The following is a 19,061-nucleotide window of genomic DNA, read 5'->3' as shown; positions in this document are numbered from 1 at the left end:
ACGTACCTAGTAGCTTCTAGGCTGTGGGCCTTGAGACCTCACTCAAAATGACTTGCTGAAAACATATGAGAGTTGAACACTTTTGAAACCCACAATGTAGGAATTAGGTGAATTCATAATACGCATAAACAAATATAGACAGAGTGATAGATAGCCATAGATAGGATACCTCCCAAAATTTGGGGGGAGGGGGAAAAAAAAAAAAAAAAAACCTCATTTATTTATTAATTTTACATTTCTTTTTTCTCAACCAGCCGAACTTTCGGATACGTCATCCGAATTCGACTTCCCGCGACTTACTACCACCTTGGAGTCGCCGGACGGAAAGTAGCGGAACTACGACTCTCCTGGAGATACGCGACGGCGCGCACGCATACTCCGAGCTCATCGGCAAGTTCTGCGGCGACGATTTTCCTCCGATAATCACCTCCAAGGACAACTATCTGTGGCTGAGGTTCACCTCGGACGAAAACATCCAGTACAGGGGATTCCGGGCTGTCTACACCTTCATCAAGAGCGTAGGTTAGTGGAACAGAGAGAGAGAGACGAGAGAAGAAGGATGAGAGGAGAGAGAGAGAGGTAGTGGCCGGCGATTCTTTGTCACCACTTTTTGGTAAACCCGTTGAGAAAACTAGATTTTAAAAAATTGGTTTTTACAAGTTTGATAAAACTGAAAATAACTTTCTTTTGAGAGATGATGGAGGAGAGAACGGAGGAAGAGAGATGAAGAGAAGAGAGGAGAAGAGAGAGAGAGAGAGGTGTGGTGGGTATTTATGGTTCCCCACTTTTTGATAACGTTGAGAAAATATATTAAAAAATTGTTTTTACAAGTTTGATAAACTGAAAATAACTTTCTCGCAGAGAGAGAAGAGAGACGAGGAGGAGAGAGAGAGGAGAGATGAGGAGAAACGAGGAGAGAGAGAGAGGAAGAGAGAGAGAGAGAGTGAATGATTACCATGAAATCTCAATTATAATGCAATAATAATTACTGACATCAATTCAGATGAATATGAAATCTTAATCATTTGTTATACACTGTCAAGAGGCTATTTGATTTCCATATGTCTACCAAAACCGGATACAAATTAAAATATAAAAAAAAACAGTAAACTCATTTCTCATTTGTTTTTTGAAGCCGCGAAAAAAAAAAAGATAAATGAACAAAACCCCAAATTCACGAGTAACATTCTTTATTTTAAAGCTGTACAAAAACAAGATTAACGATCAAAATCCCAAAATGCTTACAACTGTGAAACATTACATTTTTTGAAACAGTGCTTACAAAGGTAAACGCAATTGAAACATAGTTTTGATTTCATTCGTGAAAACGACTCATTTTTACCCAAAACGTTTATCTCACCCAGCAGTGGGACGCCCCGAAATTTCGGAATGCCTGTTCCAGACTTCCGGGATCCAGGGCTTAATCACCAATGTGAATATAAGTGACGAGAGGAAAACCTACACCAGGAAGTACAGTCATGAGATCGACTGTACTTGGGTCATCACCGTCAAGGAAGACGAAAAGGTACGAAATTAGGTCACTGAATGGACTAACACACTAATTTCTATGTTCTAACCCGTCTTCCTAGTGTACATATTTTTTCATTAACCGTAAATTCCAGAATTTTGTTTCATTCTCCGTTTTTTGAAGACGATACTTTTGGGTTAGATTAACGGTGTAATAATAATAATAAATAATAATAACTAATAATAATAATAATAATATGTGGCGGCCGTGGAGGAGGGTGGGTTAGGTTCGTCAACAGACTTAAGTCAAGTCATAGTGGGGCTTGGTCCAGTTCGTTGCGGATGGGTGACCGCTCTCCTCGGAGTTGATTCCTTGGGAAAGGATCTTTATCCATTGAAATTTCGCCTCAGGCTTATCTCAGCTGGTAAATGAGTACCTATCCCTAGATGGGGTAGGGGTCCAGCTATGGGTTTAAATAGCAAAAACTCAGCAATGATGGAAAGAAATGAAAGGAAATAAACGACAAAAACGATCGGATAATGGAATCTATGGCAAAAACCAGGGGGAGGAGCTTCGTTCCACCGGCAACCAGGTTACTCTCAAACCCAATGAAGGGGAAGACGGTCAGGTACTTGGAGGTCGTCAATCAGCAAACTGATACCACACAAACGACAATAAATCAAACAGGCCTGAGATTGGAGCTACAGGAAGAGGCAAAAAGGAAGAAATGGACAAGAGAAGAAAATAAGGAAATATGGGAGATGCTACATCAGAAGCAACCCGAACGGATGAGAGGATAATAGAAGAAGATTGATCAACATCTGGAATGAGAGGAAAACAACCCACCCAAACCAAAAAGTAGAAGAGGCTGGCAGACCAAGTAAGGAAACCATAAAGAAAACAAAAAAACTGGCTCGCCCCAACAGAAAGGAAAGAAGAAGAACTGGAAAAGGGAAATGTCACACGACAACGAGTTACACGAAGACGAACTGAGAGGACGATGCAACCAAGAAGGACGAACAGGGAGGATAAGGTATCCAAAAACAAACGGGACCACACGAAGAAACACCGACGAAGTAACAGAGAGGACGGAATCGGGTAGAAAAAGATTAGACAATGGATGAGCCACGAGACAGATGAGGAATAAAAGATCCCCATCCATGAAAGTCCTACAACAACCAAAGAAATTAAGGGAGGTCAATGGAAATAAAATGGGCATTAATACACACCACCAGTATCCCCCCCCCCCAAGAAACAAATAAACTTGACAAATATGCAGTGGGGCAAGATTGGTAGCAGAAACTGATTGGGGATTCGGAACCACCAAACACCACCAGCACAACCAGGCCCAACAGAAACCAAAACAGCAACCTCTTGGAAAAAGGCGACCTGGGAAAAGCAAATCATGGCGATGAGATCTTGACTTGAGGTAAACTGAAAGAGTATGCAGAAAAAAGGCTAAGAAGCAAGATAAAACAAGGAGGAACTCAACGAGACAAATACAAAGTACAAGAGAGGGGGGGACTAAACAACACAAACAGAAGATGTAAACAGAGGGCTTAAGGCCAAAGCCAAGCACATAAGATCCAACGGTACATGAACAAAGGAATAAGGGATACCAACAGAACAAAAACTATTCGCAACCAACCAGAAAAGGACTATACAGCCACCAACTAAGTAGGTGGGGAAGACAACCATCCCAGAAATTCCTGAAGCCGAACCAACGTAAGAAGACTTGGGAAAAACATATGGAGCAAATCCGGTATCACAAAACAAACAAACATGCAACATGGCGTCCAGGAAGGTCAAGGAAGAAGAAACAGGGAGGAATAAAACAAAGATTCACAGAGGATCACGACAGACAACAGTCAGGACAACCAACTAAAGAAAAATGCCAAAAACTGAGGAAAGCACCCCAAGGTCCCGATGAACGTCCATGGATACGGGCTCAAAAACTTCAAGGCCCTTACACCCACAGAACTAGCCAAGAACAACTCCAGCATTGTATCTCAAATACAAGCACCCAAATGGATGACCACAGGAAGAACACCTCCTTAGTACAAAAAGACAAGAGTAAGGGAAATATAGTCCAGTAACATACAGGCCTATCAACCTGTCTTTAACCAATAATGTGGGAAAATGTTGACTAAACAAAGGTATCATCAAGTGAAAGGCTATAAACAACCCTACCTTAGAGGAGACAAACACCCATCCCCCACCAACAAGGAAAGGCTGCAGAAGGACAAGTGTAGGGGCGCAAAACAAAGACCAGCTCCAGATAGACAACAAATGGTAATGAAGAACCTAGGTAGGGAAGGAAAACCAACCTAAGACATGGCATGGATGAGACTATAAGAAAAGCCTTCGACATGATACCACACACATGCTAATAAGGAAATGAACCTGAAAAAATAATGGGGGCAGAGGAAAATTACCATCAGATTCCTCAAAAATACAATGCGCAACTGGAATACAATTACTTACAAGCTCTTGGAATAAGACTAGCCAGGAGGTAATATCAAGGAGGAAGGATCTTCCAGGGCGACTCACCTGTTCCCCACTACTCTTCGTAGTAGCCATGATTCCATGACAAAATGTACTACAGAAGATGGATGACCGGGTACCAAAATCAAGGAAAAGATGGCAAACAGAACTCAACCATACTGATGTTCATGGACGACCATCAAGCTGGTATGAGGTAAGAGACCAATCAAGGCAAATAGGATTACCCTAATCCAGACTGTCAAGGATTGTATCTTTGGGGACATCAGGATGGAGTTTTTTTGGAATAGCAAAAACGCGCCTTAGTCAACAATACAAAAAGGCAAGTAACGAGAAACAGAAGGGATAAAGCGTACCAGACGGGCAGCAACACAAACTAAACACCTAGATGAGACAAGGATAACAAATACCTGGGAAATAATGGAAGGATGTGGGGATATAAAAACACCAAGAGATGAAGGACACCGATCAGGGAAACAAGAACATATGCAGAGACTCAAGGCGATACTCAAGGTCAAAACTCAAACGCCGGAAATATGATAAAAAGCCATAAAACAAAAACAGGGCAGTGCCAGTAAGTCAGCATACAGCGGCAGGAATAGTGGAAATGGACGAAGGCAGAACCTTCCGACCAGCATAGATCAGAAAAAACAGGAAACATATGGACAATAAAACAAAGCCACATACACCCAAGAAGCCAAATACGGAACACTATACAATAAACAGAGGCGGAAGGAGGGAGAATGGACTAAGAAGTATAGAGGACTGCGACAACATCGAAGAAACAGAGCACTGGGGCAATATCTTGAAAACCCCAGTGAAGACGAGTGGCTAAAAGAGTGGCATGGGAGAAGGACTGATAAAAGTAGACGAAGACCCACAAATATACAGAGACAAGGAGAAAAGACAGACAGAAACAGAGGACTGGCAACAACCAAACCAATGCCAAGGACGGAAATACATGAGACAGACTAAAGAACTAGACCAGCGATGGACAATTTGGCAATGGCTACCAGAGGGGAGAGCTAAAGAAGGAAAAACTGAAGGGGAAATGGATAACAGCGGCACAAGATCAGGCCCCTAAGAACCAGGTCATGTTCAAAAAGGGGGGGGTGGAAAGAACGATAGACGGAAACTAACATTCTCTCCCATATGTAGGAAGTGCAATACGAAAAATGAAACCATAAACCCACATAGCAAGTGAATGCCCGGCTACTTGCACAGAACCAGACAAACAAAAAAGAGGCATGATTCAGTAGCAAAAGCCCTCCACTGAAGCCTCTCTCCTGTGCAAAGGAAAACATTAGCTACCTTTGCCAGTAACAAAGCGGGTACGAGCACCAACCTGAAGGAGTGATTGATAGAAAAAACGAGCAGGCAAAGATCCTCTGGGGACTATGGTATCCAGAACGGATAGGGTGATACGGTACAAACAAGACCAGGGACGTGACGTTGATTGACAAAGTCAAGAAGAAAGTATCACTCATTGATGGGTCGCAATACCATGGGACACCAGATTGGAAGAAGAAACGAGAGGGAAAAAATGGATAAAGTATCAAGATCTGAAAAATAGAAATAAGAAGGATATGGGATATGCCAGTGGAAATCGCTCCTTACCCAATAATCATTAGGAGCACTAGGCAACGATCCCAAGATCCCTGAAAAAGGAAATCTAGATAAACCATAGAGGCTGAAACTTACCTCCAGGACCTATGCAGAAGAGTGTCATCCTAGAAACGGACACACATACACAATAGTAAGAAAAGTGATGGAACTCCTAAGGAGGCAAGGATGCAAACCCGGAAAATCCCCACACTAAAATAAACACCCACCCGTCGAATTGGAGGACTGTTGATAGAGCAAAAAAAAAAAAAAAAAAAAAAAAAACAAAAAAAAAAAAAAAACTAATAAATAAGAAAATAATTAATAATATATGAAGGAGACAGGATTTTCAATCGGTACATAGGTCTGTTTAAAAATAATGGCAGTTTTTAAACGAATGCGTATTATAAAGGGTCTTTTCAATTCTTCTGGCAATTCGTTTTTCTTTTTGACTCAGCTAGGTTGTTGGAGGTAAGAGGTCCAATTAAAAATAAGAATAATTAATAATAAAATAATAAAAAATAAGAATAAGTAATAATAATAATAATAATAAATAATAGTTATTGGTTATTAATTATTATGAATTTATTTATTTATTATTAGAGTATTGAATTTATTATTATTCAGGATGTAATTATTATTATTATTAGTGTATATAATCGTAGGCATTACAAAATAATCACTTAGATTTGTTTATTAATCGACGGGACGTTGTACAAACCGCCGATTTCAATATATACATAATATATATAATATAGATCTATAGTATAGATATAGTACTAATTATATACGTATATACGAAAATTATTTATAGAAAATTACTATTAGGATATAGATTATATTATATATTAGATTTACGTCTAGAATATATATATATATATATAATATATATATAAATAAAGATGTATTATTCAGATTATTATATAGATTAGATAGTATTATATATATATATATATATAAATTTCATAAAATTCGGTTATCTTGATTTTCATTTTCAACGTATCCAATAGGCGCGTTACTCGCCCAACTAAATCCAGTACTGAAAAAAGCATAATAAGAAGAATATATATCAGCAATTACTACCTTTCAACAGAAACAGGGGTCTTGAAAGAGGGGTTTTACTTGATTACTTATTATTATTATTATTATTATTTATTATTATTATTATTAATTATTTATAAGTTATTAGTTATTATTATTATTATTGATTAATTTAGGAGTTACCAAAAAAAAACCAAAACCCAATGCCCTTCAAATACCACCCAGGTTGAATTTATATTATTATTCTTCTCTTCTTCCACCCCACCCCCCCCGTTACCACCTTCCCCTGTTACCCACACACCACCAACACACACACACACACACACACACACATATATTATATATCTATATTATATATATAATATATATATTATATCAATATATTATATAAATTTCGTAAAATTCGTTTATCTTGACTTTTCATAGTATCCAATAGGCGCGTTACTCGCCCAACTAAATAGTATTGAAAAAGCAGCTAATAAGAAGTATAGAAGCAGCAATCTCCTTCAATAGAACATGATTGAAAGAGGGTCTTCTACTATTATTATTATTATTATTATTATTATTAATATATTATTATTATTATTATTATTATTATTACCACCAAAAAACAAACACTGCCTTCAAATACCACCCAGGTAATTGATCTTCTTCTTCTTCTTCCCCCCCCCTCCCCTTTACCCACACACCCCTACCCCTCCCCTACCCCCACCAACCACCTCCAGATCTACCTGTTCTTCGAGGTCTTCAAGCTGAGTCAGCCGAACGAGTGCGAGGTGAACTATGTCGACATCTTCGGCGAGAACACCGACCTCAAGAAACCGGATTAAGCACTACTGCGGCTCGGTGGCCGACCCCATCACCTCCAAGACGAACGTCATCTACTTCAGGTTCTTCGCGATGCCAGACGCCATAGACTCGAATTTCAGGGCCTGGTTCACCGCCTACAGGGACCGCATCCCCGCCGGAGAGAAAGGTTAGGGATTCTGTAGAGATATGTATATTTTAAAGTAGGCTTCGTTTACCGTGCCTTTTACTCGCAAACGTACATGCACATATACATACATAATATATATATATATATATAGTTATATATATATATATATATACAATATCCTTTAATATCTAATTTCCTCTACCTCGGAATTAATACATTTTCATATCAGGTAACCGAAGGAGAATTTTTGAGTCGGTAAGATATTTGTCGGCTCACGGGCGCGAACGCCATCGAACCCAACAAATTCATGATCGCACAGTGAAGCCTTAAACCACATCGCCACAGCAAGAAGGGTATATATGAAAATATATTAATTCGAGGTAGAGCGAATAAGAAATTAAAGGACATTTGTAGCTTGATGAATGTATATAAATCACGGTAATGTGATATGACTACATATATAACATATATATATAATATATATATATATATATATATATAATATAATATATATATATATATATATATATGCATTACACAACAAATGTCCTTTAATATCCAATTCGCTCTACATTGTTGGCAGAGTCGGTAAAGGACGTCACTGAAGTCCTGATTTCTCCTCTCTCTGTCTGCTGGTTCGAATCCACGAGAGGACGGCATTATTATCAGCTTAAAATTCCCCTTCGGTTAACGTATATGTAAATACATTAATTCCGAGGTAGAGCGAATTGGATATTAAAGGACATTTTTGTAGCTTAATGCATGTATATGAATCACGGTGATGTGAAAAAAATTCATATATACATATATGTATATATAGATATTATATATATATATATATATATATATATATATGTAAGTATATAATATATATATATTATATATATATATATATATATATGTGTGTGTGTGTGTGTGTGTATATATATATATACATGCACACGTTCCTAAATATAAAAACACGCACCTGCACACACTATACATTTGCCTACACGAATAAACTGAAAGATGAAACATACAAAAATAAACCGGCATATATTGTAGAGGTTTTGTTTGGTCAAGTGGCGTAATGGTTAATTACAGGAAGGATCAGCTGGCCTAAAAAAAATAGTTTGAAAATAAACAGTAAATTTTCGAATGTACCATATTTCCTTTTTCTGTGAAACGGGGGATTTTATGACATATCCTTTGCACTCTTTGTGAAAATAAGTGAAAAACAAAATAAATGATTTTCTGATGAATGCACGAGGACAACTATTCATTATGAACTGTTCATGGGTCAATGAGTTGATGAAATTTACTTGGTGAAATATCCACGATGGAAAGAAAGAGATAATACCTTAAGGTATTTCAATAATGTTGAGATGTGACAGCTATTCAAATGCCACTATAAATTTTGCAGATATTAAAAAATCTTGTTTTTTAAGCTTAAAAAAAGATATTACTTGAATGTGGAGAAATTAAGCACAGACATGGAGTAAATAATAAAATAATAAAATAACAAAATATACCTCTTTTTACCTCAAGCAATGAAAGACTGTAAGTGACCCAGTGCTTGGCCTCATAGAGGAATTATCATGAATCAGCCCCACCCACACGACTTCGAACATCGTAATAATGCAGTAACTAACCCCACCCCAACACCCCTAGCGGAATTTTCATGAACCAGCCCCACCCACGCGACTTCGAGCTTCCTAACAATGCAATAACAAATGCAGTAACTCTCCACCTACCCCAACAAATCCCCATCCACCCAACCCCCCCTTCCCACGTCTTCCCAACAGCCTAATAAATGACTGAAGAGATATAACTCCAGCCTCTTCCTCCCAAAAAACAGATGACAACAAAACCTGCAAACCGGAGGAGTATGATTGCGACGACGCGACCTGCATTGACCTCACACTCAAATGCAACGGCATCAAGAATTGCAGGCACGAATACGACGAGGAAGGATGCGACGTAAGTAGTGTATTTTCCTTCCGTCACTAATAAAAGCGCGAGTTTTTATAGATTCGCATATTTTAAGCCACAAGTAGCGTTTAGTATCGGATTCGCTTTACTCTGAAAAAGATGCGAATACTTTAAATACTCAAATGCGTAGTTGCGTAGTAATATATAGTGGTCCCAAAACATTAATAATAACAGCAAGACTTTTTCTCATATATTCGCAACTTTTTATAAATTCGCATATTTTAAGCCACAAATAAAGTTTAATATCAAATTCACTTTATTTGGAAAACATGCGTATACTTTAAATACTCAAATGCAACTTTTAATATATTCGCATACTTTAAGCCACAAGTACCGTTTAGTATCAGATTCACTTTATTCTGAAAAAGATGCGTATACTTTAAATACTCAATGCGTAGTTGAGTAGTAATATATTATAACGGCCCCAAAACAATAATAAAATTACGATTAGCATCAGTCGGTCGTAGACACGAATCATAAGACAATCACGAGAATACTTACGAACCTCTTTTACACCAAATCATCAAGTGATTCCCAAACATCAACAGATGTTTTCTTCAACTTTTGTACACTTGGTTTTCATCTCGAAAAATCACACTGCATGACTGGCGAGTTTAAAGACCAAACTCTGATAGAAGTTTTTCTTCAATTTTTCTACTTCACGATAAAAACACCGCCAATCTCCAAGTACATACCTTCGCAAACACCAAACCAATTTACGTCACTCTAATAAACAAAACTCGCCTTGACACATTTTGAAATTAATGGAGTGTGAAAGAACTCGTCCTCATTTATTTTTCAGAAATTTATGGGACGAATATTTACGAGCGAATATTGATTAGCTATTTGCGTTAATGCCAGAATTCTTCCTTGTGTCGAGAACTGACGCCTTTGCGCGCTGATAATAAAGTTAAAATTTAAATTGTTCATAATTAATGGGGTTTCAAAGCATATTCTTAGGAGGTAAATGAACATAATTATTTCAAGTACTGCTGATAAATCTGGGAATTAAGAGGCCAAATGGGTGTTACGACTAGATCACCATACGGACGCAATTTTTAAATACGAGAGGTAACAGCCAAACGGGTGTTACGAGGAGACAGCCATACGCCCAAATTCTCACTTAACAACTCTCTCTATACGGGAGAATATGTCATTATTATTATTATAATTATTATTATTATTATTATTATTATTATTATTATTATTATTATTATTATTATATTTTGCAATTCCAACATTGCTGACTTCAACTTTAAATCTGGGAAGGAGTGACCAAACGGGTGATACAAAAGAGAACGAACTTACACTTCCTAACTCTTACCCATGCGAGAGAATAAATGCCCATTTTTTTAAATCCAGCGGATGACTCTGACTCTCTCTCTCTCTCTCTCTCTCTCTCTCTCTCTCTCTCTCCACTCCAATTTCAAAAAAATGGTTTTTTGTTTCCGCGGAAGCCATTCGCAATCGTCATGGTCATTCATTGCCGTCCGCATCCGCATCATTTCGTGGACAGCTCCTGGTTACCGTTTTAATTAAGGGACCTAACATTGGCAAATTCGTTCCAATTCAGCAGTCAGTTTACTGAAACAAACTTCGTCGATTCAATTTCATTCCATATCGGTGGGGGGCTTTGGCGGGGGGTGGAAGAGGAGGGGGATCATGAATACGAATGAATGAATTCATAATTCAGCTGCGCTACACGTGTTTCCATTGACTTAATTTCTCCGGTTTTAATATCTCGTGGAGGTTGAAGGTCGGGATATTAGTTAATTGCAAATTTTGATGATTAAGCATATATTAAACCTCCCTTAATCTCTCTACTTCCGAATGATGTGGAATCAGCTTTCCCATGGTATGAGTCTTAACATCTATGGCTATGGATACATGTCGCAAAATGGGTATAATTCTGATTCCAAATTAATATATAGCATAATTGAAAACGAAACCCACTAAATTACTGTCAGTAACGTGTTTACTTATAATTAAATACTTATGAGTAAAGACGTTATACACAGTAAATTTGTGGGTCAATCACTGTGTGTAACATGTTTACTTATAAGTAGATACTTATAAGCAAACACACTATACACAGCAATTTTGTGTGTTAATTACTGTGTGTATTGTGTTTACTTATAAGTAAATACTTATAAGTAAACACATTATACACAGTAATAGTGTGGGTCAATTACTGAGGGTGACGTGTTTACTTATAAGTAAATACTTATAAGTAAACACGTTATACACAGTAATTTAGTGGGTTTCTTTTTCAATATAACATAATTATACGGCACAGCCACGATATTTTACGAAATGGTGAGGATTTTATTGATGTCCATCTTCTGTGATTCCAGTCTCTCCAGAATCTGAAATTCGACATCAGATCGGAGCACATCATCGTGATCCTGACCCTGGGATGTGGCCTGCTCGGCGGGATGTGCTTCGCGATGTGCTTCAACTGCATCAAGAAACTCATCAGAGACGGTCGGCAAATTCACGTAAGCGGCGCTTCGTGCTGAGAGAGAGAGAGAGAGAGAGAGAGAGAGAGAGAGAGAGAGAGAGAGAGAGAGAGAGAGAGAGAGAGAGAGAGTTAATAAGTGTTTCCCCTTGGTGGAGAATCGTATGTATGTATGTATGTTTACGTATATATATATGCCATATTTATTATATAATATATAATATTAATAATTATATTATATCTATATATATATCTATATCATATATATATATATATACTAGAGATGGAATATATATATTATATATATATATATATATATATGATATATATATCATATATTATATATATATATATATATATATATATACTGTATATATATATATATAAATAAATATATATAATATATATATATATATATATATATATATATATATATATATATATATATATATATATATATATATATAATTACTATGAGAGAGAGAGAGAGAGAGAGAGAGAGAGAGAGAGAGAGAGAGAGAGAATGTTATTAACGCATTATATTTTAATATAAATGCATTATTGCATTATTACATTTCGTGAAATAACTTCATGAAAAAAAAAGTTTTTGAATGCATACTATTTCATCTTCTCATTCTTCTTCTTCTTCTTCTTCCTTCCCTCCTGCAGGAGAACATCCGACGGTCCCGCGAGCAGCTGGAGGAGCGCAGCCAGAGCATGTCGGCGACGTCGTCGCCCCGCGTCGTCTACCGCCCCACCATCAACGAGGACGGGCCCTGCTACATCTCCGACGCCAAGACCAACGGCCACCCCTGCATCAGGCCGGAATCCGAGTCGGAGACCGAAGGCGACGAGGAGGAGGACGACGAGGACGTCGACGACCTGGAGGAGTCCTGCGTCGAGATGCGCGACTGCGAGTGCCAGACCAGGGACTCCCTCCTCACGCAGAGGGACTCGGGACAGACGCAGATCCCCATGACGCCCCCTCCGCCCCCGCCCCCCAACAGACGCCCGCCGGGTCTTCCCCCTCTGAGTCCCGGACCTCCGCCGGCGGTGCCCACCCCGCCGCCTCCCCCGGGTAGCCATTACGGCCGTGCCCCCCCGGGCCCGCCGCCTTCCGACCACTACGGTTCCTACGGGCGGCCGCCGGTGCCCAGACACAACGACCCGTACGAGGTGGACGACCAGTCGGACGACTCCTACGCCCAGCGGTACCGGGCAGAGGCTGTCATCGAGATGAGAGACAAGGGCCAGTACGAGCCGACGAAGTCGCCCAAGACCACGCCCGACGTGCTGGCCACGCATTGAGGGCGGCCGTCGGTAGCGGATTGTCAAGATTTCGTACCATTCTCCAACTGGGTGAAGGAGGAGGAGGAGAATGCAGAATCAAATTGGGGGGTTTCCTGAAGGGGGAACCGCGTGTCTTGGCTGGTTACTACTAAGCCTCGCACCTCTCTCTCTCTCTCTCTCTCTCTCTCTCTCTCTCTCTCTCTCTCTCTCTCTCTCCGCCTTCCTAAGGGGAGGAACCTCCTCGACCTGCGAATTGGTCGTAACAATGACCTTTCTTTCTTTCAACTCCCGTCAGTCCCACACGTCGCAAGAATGAGTTCCCCAGACCCCCCATCCCTCCCCATCCCCACACCTTTTTGGTTTTGTTTGAAGGATTCGTGAAAGAATCCTGCAATGGTTGATGAGTCCTGCAGCCTGGGAGCTCACAAGGACTCCTGTTTCCTCAAGTCAATCAATTTTGAATGACCTTCACGAAAACGCGAAGGTCTTTGGTTTCATTTTTTTGGTCCCTGGCGAAAGAATACTCTTGAAAAGCCAGGGTGTTGTATATATATATATTTTTTTCGATTTTTAGAAAAAAAAATTTTTTTTTTGCTAGTTTCGTTTACAAGGTGTTGCATGAGTTGAAAAAAAAAATTAATCACGTCGTCTGATACAAAGATGACAAAGAGTCCTATGGACAATCTATAATTTTTTTCTTTTATTTTATTATCATTATTTTTCATTTAAAGAGACTTAGAGAATCAACCCTTCCCACACGACAGTCCAAGTTTGAAAACACTGCCTTGAGAAAAATGAATGTTAATGGTAAGATTAAGAAAAAATTTAAACTTAATGATAAGACTTGGCGCTTTTTTCTCTCTTTCTATATTTTTCGAAAAGTGGCCGAATAAATTGAGATGTTTTCTTTTCATGAGATACATTTTCTGGCTGTGAGTTTTATCAGAAAAAACTCATTTCGTTCGAAGAGACTTTTACAGATTTCGTTAAAGATATCATTCTTTTCATATTCAGTTGAAGTGTAATTCATCGTGGCAAACTTGGGTAATTAAGCTGACTTCGAAATAAATAAATAAATAAATAAACAAATAAATAAATAAATAAATATAGTCGTTATTACACACTTAAAAATTAGGAAAATTAGAATTCACAAAAGCCAATGCACTCAAAATAGAATTACTAACTAAATTTGATACGAAGAATTGCTCAAATTTTACGGCATATTTATACGTATTACGTTTGTATTTGTATGCCCAGATACACACACACACACACACACACACACACACACACACACACACATATATATATATATATATATATATATATATATGATATATATATATATACATACATACATACCATACATACCATACATTACTACATATATATAATATATATATATATATATATATATATATATATCGTATAAATCTATATATATATAGACAGAAACCATATAAAGCCTTGCTCAGAATCATAATGAAAAACCTGCATAAACAGAGTGAAAACCAGCGACCTGTTCAGAAGACTTACGTTCTGTAAGATCAGACAAGACCAGAACTTACACCTCCCTGAAAAGCCACGAAAAAAAAAAAAAATCGTCCAAGCAAAATGTATAAGATCTGCCAGCATCTCTCTTTTTCCCCCTCTTTCCTTTTTTCTTTGTCCAGATGGGTATAATCGAATTCCTAAAAACGTGAAATAAACAAGTGCTTTATAGGTTACAGTTATCTTATAGTTATCGTCTTCCGTAGCGGCAAGGCTGAAAACATAAACACAGATGCCCCGAGGTCCAGGATTCCTTTCGCTACCGGGCAAAAAGAAGAAGAGTTTGTTTACGTTTATGCCCGCAGTAAACACATCATCGTAATCACCACGATCCCGAAAGCTTATTTTCCTTTCACCGAAAGACTTGACCGCTACTTATTAGACGGAGTGAACAGTCCTTTGAAATATGTCTTCTTCTCCTGCTGAATAAAGAATGAAGACTAAATACGACAACTCAAAAAATATATCTGTATAAAAATGTTTACATCACGGACGGAACATACCTCAGTTTGTACATACTCGTAGGTTGTTTTAAACTAATGTATAACGGAAAGATATTTAAAAACGTAGACGTATATGATATATATAATATAATATATATATATTAAAAAAAGACAATCAAAACGATGAGATTTTACTCGCCCACTCCCCTCACCCTTCGGAAAAAAAAAGCAGCGAAACGCCCGCTTCCCCAACCCTCTCAATATGTAACATATTCATTAATTTTTTTTCTTTTTTGTAGACGTCTGTTTCATATGATCGTACCCGAAAGACATTTTTTTAAACTGCAAACAGTGTATGTTTTTTTTTTCTCGTATGCTGTCTTGTTTACGCATTCGTCATTTCACTTGTTTTCTTTTATTTGTTTGTGTGCGTGTGTGTCTTGGGTACCGGTGCTCTCTAAAATGTCATGTATGTAGGATGATTATGCATTTATATTGTGTTTTGGTGTTCAAGGACACATGTTTCCCGTGATTCAATTATCATACATGAACATAAAACACAAATGTTGCAAATTTTGCTACTCTGCAATACGCCTGCAAGCACAGGCATACCGATATCAACACATTCAACCCATCTATTTATCTACTATGTACAGATATGTATGCATACACACATACCATATACACACACATCTAAATCTCTTTCACAAGACATCAATACTTTGAATTTCAAGTTCCACCAAAACTCGAATCGAGAGAATCACACTGCAATCTGAAGGAAGAAGTTAAGTTGGCCTAAAGTAAGCGACCCTTTGTTTCCTAGTAATGGTTCTCCCCCATGCGAAGCAATACTGGGCAAATAACTGAGAACCACTACCTAACTATATATATAGGTTTGGTCAAAGACGCGTCGTCTGTGCTGTGTCTTTGTATAATGGCGTTGTTTCTTTCTTACTTTGAAATTTTGAGATGTCTTCTCGCATACTGTATCCAATGCTGTAATGTCGTTTTGTAATATAATACAGTGCACTTGAAGATTTCCGGTGATGAGAAAGGAAATATGATACATTTTTATTGAAATCATAAGATATAAAAAAAAAAGTTCTATTTTCACTTTTATCTTGAGTCAGTCACCGCTTTTTCATGTGAGCTTATCTCTTGTAAGTTGATATCTTTATAATTTCGACCAACTAAATGGAAAACTGTTAAAAAATATATGGATTATTTCCATAGTGATTTTAAATCATTTTCATACCTATAATAAAGTGGGTTACTTTCCATAATGTTTCCTGTTATTCATATGGAAGAAGTCACACAAAAATGACAAAGTTGATGCTGAATAAGTCCAATATTTATATTTCTCATTTTATAAAAGAGAGAAAACTATGGAAATTGAGTGTCAAGTGCACTGTCTGTATATTGTAAATATGAACCTCCCTCTCCCCCAATTGTATTTATGAAGGTGAAGATGAAGAAATCAGTAATGAATAACCGTTATGATGATTATTATTATTATAACCTGTTGTATATTATCTCTAGAAAATGCAACTGTTTGATGCCGAGAGATTTTTTATGGAAAAATAAAGCTATTGAAGTTACGAATGATTTTTATTTACACTGCTCATAAATGATAGTTATTTGTTTACAATTATCCCTGATGGTGGTCTGTAACTATTAGGTTTCCTTAACTATTTACAGATTTTCTTTCAACATTTTTATCATTTTTTTAAAAATAAACTCTTAATAGGTGCTTGAAGCTTTTCCTTGGAATCCATTATTGATTTGTATGTATAACTGGCGTCTTAATTCTTAAAATGTGCGTTTATCTTTCCCTATTCGTAGGGAAAAAACCCTTTTTCTAATAAGAAACAAAAGTGATCCTAGTGTCCTAAGAAGTAAGGATGAATAAACAGAATATTCACGAATTCGTGTCTAATTTCTGTCATATTTACGAATGAATTTCGTGTAAATTAACATGCTTGAGTTTCCTCTCTTTCGTTGCTCATACTTCACGTAATTAATAACAACTTACTAATATTTCGCCTTAAGAAAGAATATGAACTTTTAGGCTAAAGGCCAAGCACTGGGACGTATGAGGTCATTCAGCGCTGAAGCGGCAATTGAGAGTAGGTAAGTATTGTTAACAGAGGGTGGACAGTAAGATGGAAGACAGAAAATATGAATGGAGGTACAGTAAAAGGAATGAAAACAGAGGATGCAGCTAAGGGGCCGAAGGGACGCTGCAAAGAACATTTAGTAATGCCTACAGTGCGCCGCCGATCACAGAATACTACTACAATTACTGTCGTTCATCCATCCATTACTAAGAGAATGATTCCATTACAAATAGGCAAAGATAAACGTGTATTAATAAAATCGGGACGCCACTTACACATACAAATCAATCGTAAAAGTTCCAATATTATTAAAAAAAAAAAATTGGACGCCACTTACACATATAAATCAATCGTAAAAGTTCCAATATTATTTTTAAAAATTGGGATGCCACTTACACATACATATCAATCATAAAAGTTCCAATATTATTAAAAAATTGGGACGCCACTTACACATACAAATCAATCGTTAAGTTCCAAAGAAACACCTACTGACTACAAAGCAAAGACCCTTCAATTGACAGTTCCATTTAGTAAATAGTTTTTAAAAACAGCGATTAAAAGCGTCAAAAGGGAACAGGGGATGAAAACAGGTAATCTGAAGTATTCGATATATGAAGAGAAAATTGTCACAGGTTCGAGTCCTGGCCGAGGTAGGTGCAATTATCATGTGTAATTCACATTTTTGTAAGTTATTTCTAAAGTGGACTTGACACTAATGGGTTGGTTAAATGTGTTATTTATGGCCTAACATTTAAAAGTATAACAAATAAATTTAAATTTTACATTAACAATCATAATATATATATTATATAATATATATATATATATATATATATATATATATATATATATATATATATATATATATATATATATATATATATATATATATATATATTTCTGTTTACGTCTACACAGTTTATGTGTGCATACCTCTGTTCATCATGGACACACACACACACACACACAGAGAGAGAGAGAGAGAGAGAGAGAGAGAGGAAGGAATCTTCTAAGCTTGAGTAGGATGTACCTTGGACACTCGGAAGTTGCCACAAGGCCTAAAGAGTGAACAGACAAAGGGAGAGACAGCCACAAGGAGGATTTTCAGAGAAAGAGGGTAAATGAGGAAGGGTCGAGGGAAGAATGAGGGAATAACGAGGAAAGAGTAAAAAGAATGAAGAAATGGTGTGGGAAGCATGAAAAATGAAACAAATAATGAGGAAAGCGTAAAAAGAGTAAAGAAATAATGAGGAAAGCACATAAAACTAATGAAGAAATAATAAGGAAAGCGCATAAAACGAATGAAGAAATAATAAGGAAAGCGTAAGAAGAATGAAGAAATAATGAGGAAAATGTAAAATGAATGAAAAAATAATGAAGAAAGCGAATGTGAGGAGAATGACGTTTTTGGTGGAAGAATGAGCGAAAGGAAGGAACAACTGAGGGAAAGAATGTGGAATAGCGAGGAAAAAATCATGAAAAGGTTAGGTAAATTAAGATAAAATGAAGGGAGATACGAATAAATGATAAAAAATAATGATGGGAGAGGAATTTCTGAGAAAATGAGGCTACGAAACATTAAGAAAAAAAACAGAAAAATGCAAAACGAATAAGGAATTGCAAGAAACAAAATAATCAAAACAGAGAAAATATTAAGAATAATATATGAACAGCAAAA

The 19,061-nt window shown here is 37.2% G+C and overlaps 1 protein-coding gene across 1 annotated transcript in view; it reads left to right on the top strand.

Moving 5' to 3' along the window:
- The window catches only part of LOC135206004 (neuropilin and tolloid-like protein 1), a 250,106-nt gene extending 235,555 nt beyond the window's left edge, over nt 1-14,551 (top strand). The window contains 7 exon segments of the mRNA XM_064237176.1: nt 255-522; nt 1,365-1,525; nt 7,339-7,431; nt 7,433-7,589; nt 9,388-9,509; nt 11,876-12,019; nt 12,649-14,551. Coding sequence (XP_064093246.1) covers nt 255-522; nt 1,365-1,525; nt 7,339-7,431; nt 7,433-7,589; nt 9,388-9,509; nt 11,876-12,019; nt 12,649-13,287 — 1,584 coding nt within the window. The 3' untranslated portion in view covers nt 13,288-14,551.
- Nucleotides 14,552-19,061: the final 4,510 nt, after the last annotated feature.

The sequence above is a fragment of the Macrobrachium nipponense genome, chromosome 29 (genome assembly GCF_015104395.2).
Source record: "Macrobrachium nipponense isolate FS-2020 chromosome 29, ASM1510439v2, whole genome shotgun sequence".
Classification (NCBI taxonomy): Eukaryota; Metazoa; Arthropoda; class Malacostraca; order Decapoda; family Palaemonidae; genus Macrobrachium; species Macrobrachium nipponense.
The sequence above is the reverse complement of the archived record's forward strand: the minus strand, read 5'-3'. Positions and strand labels throughout refer to the sequence as shown.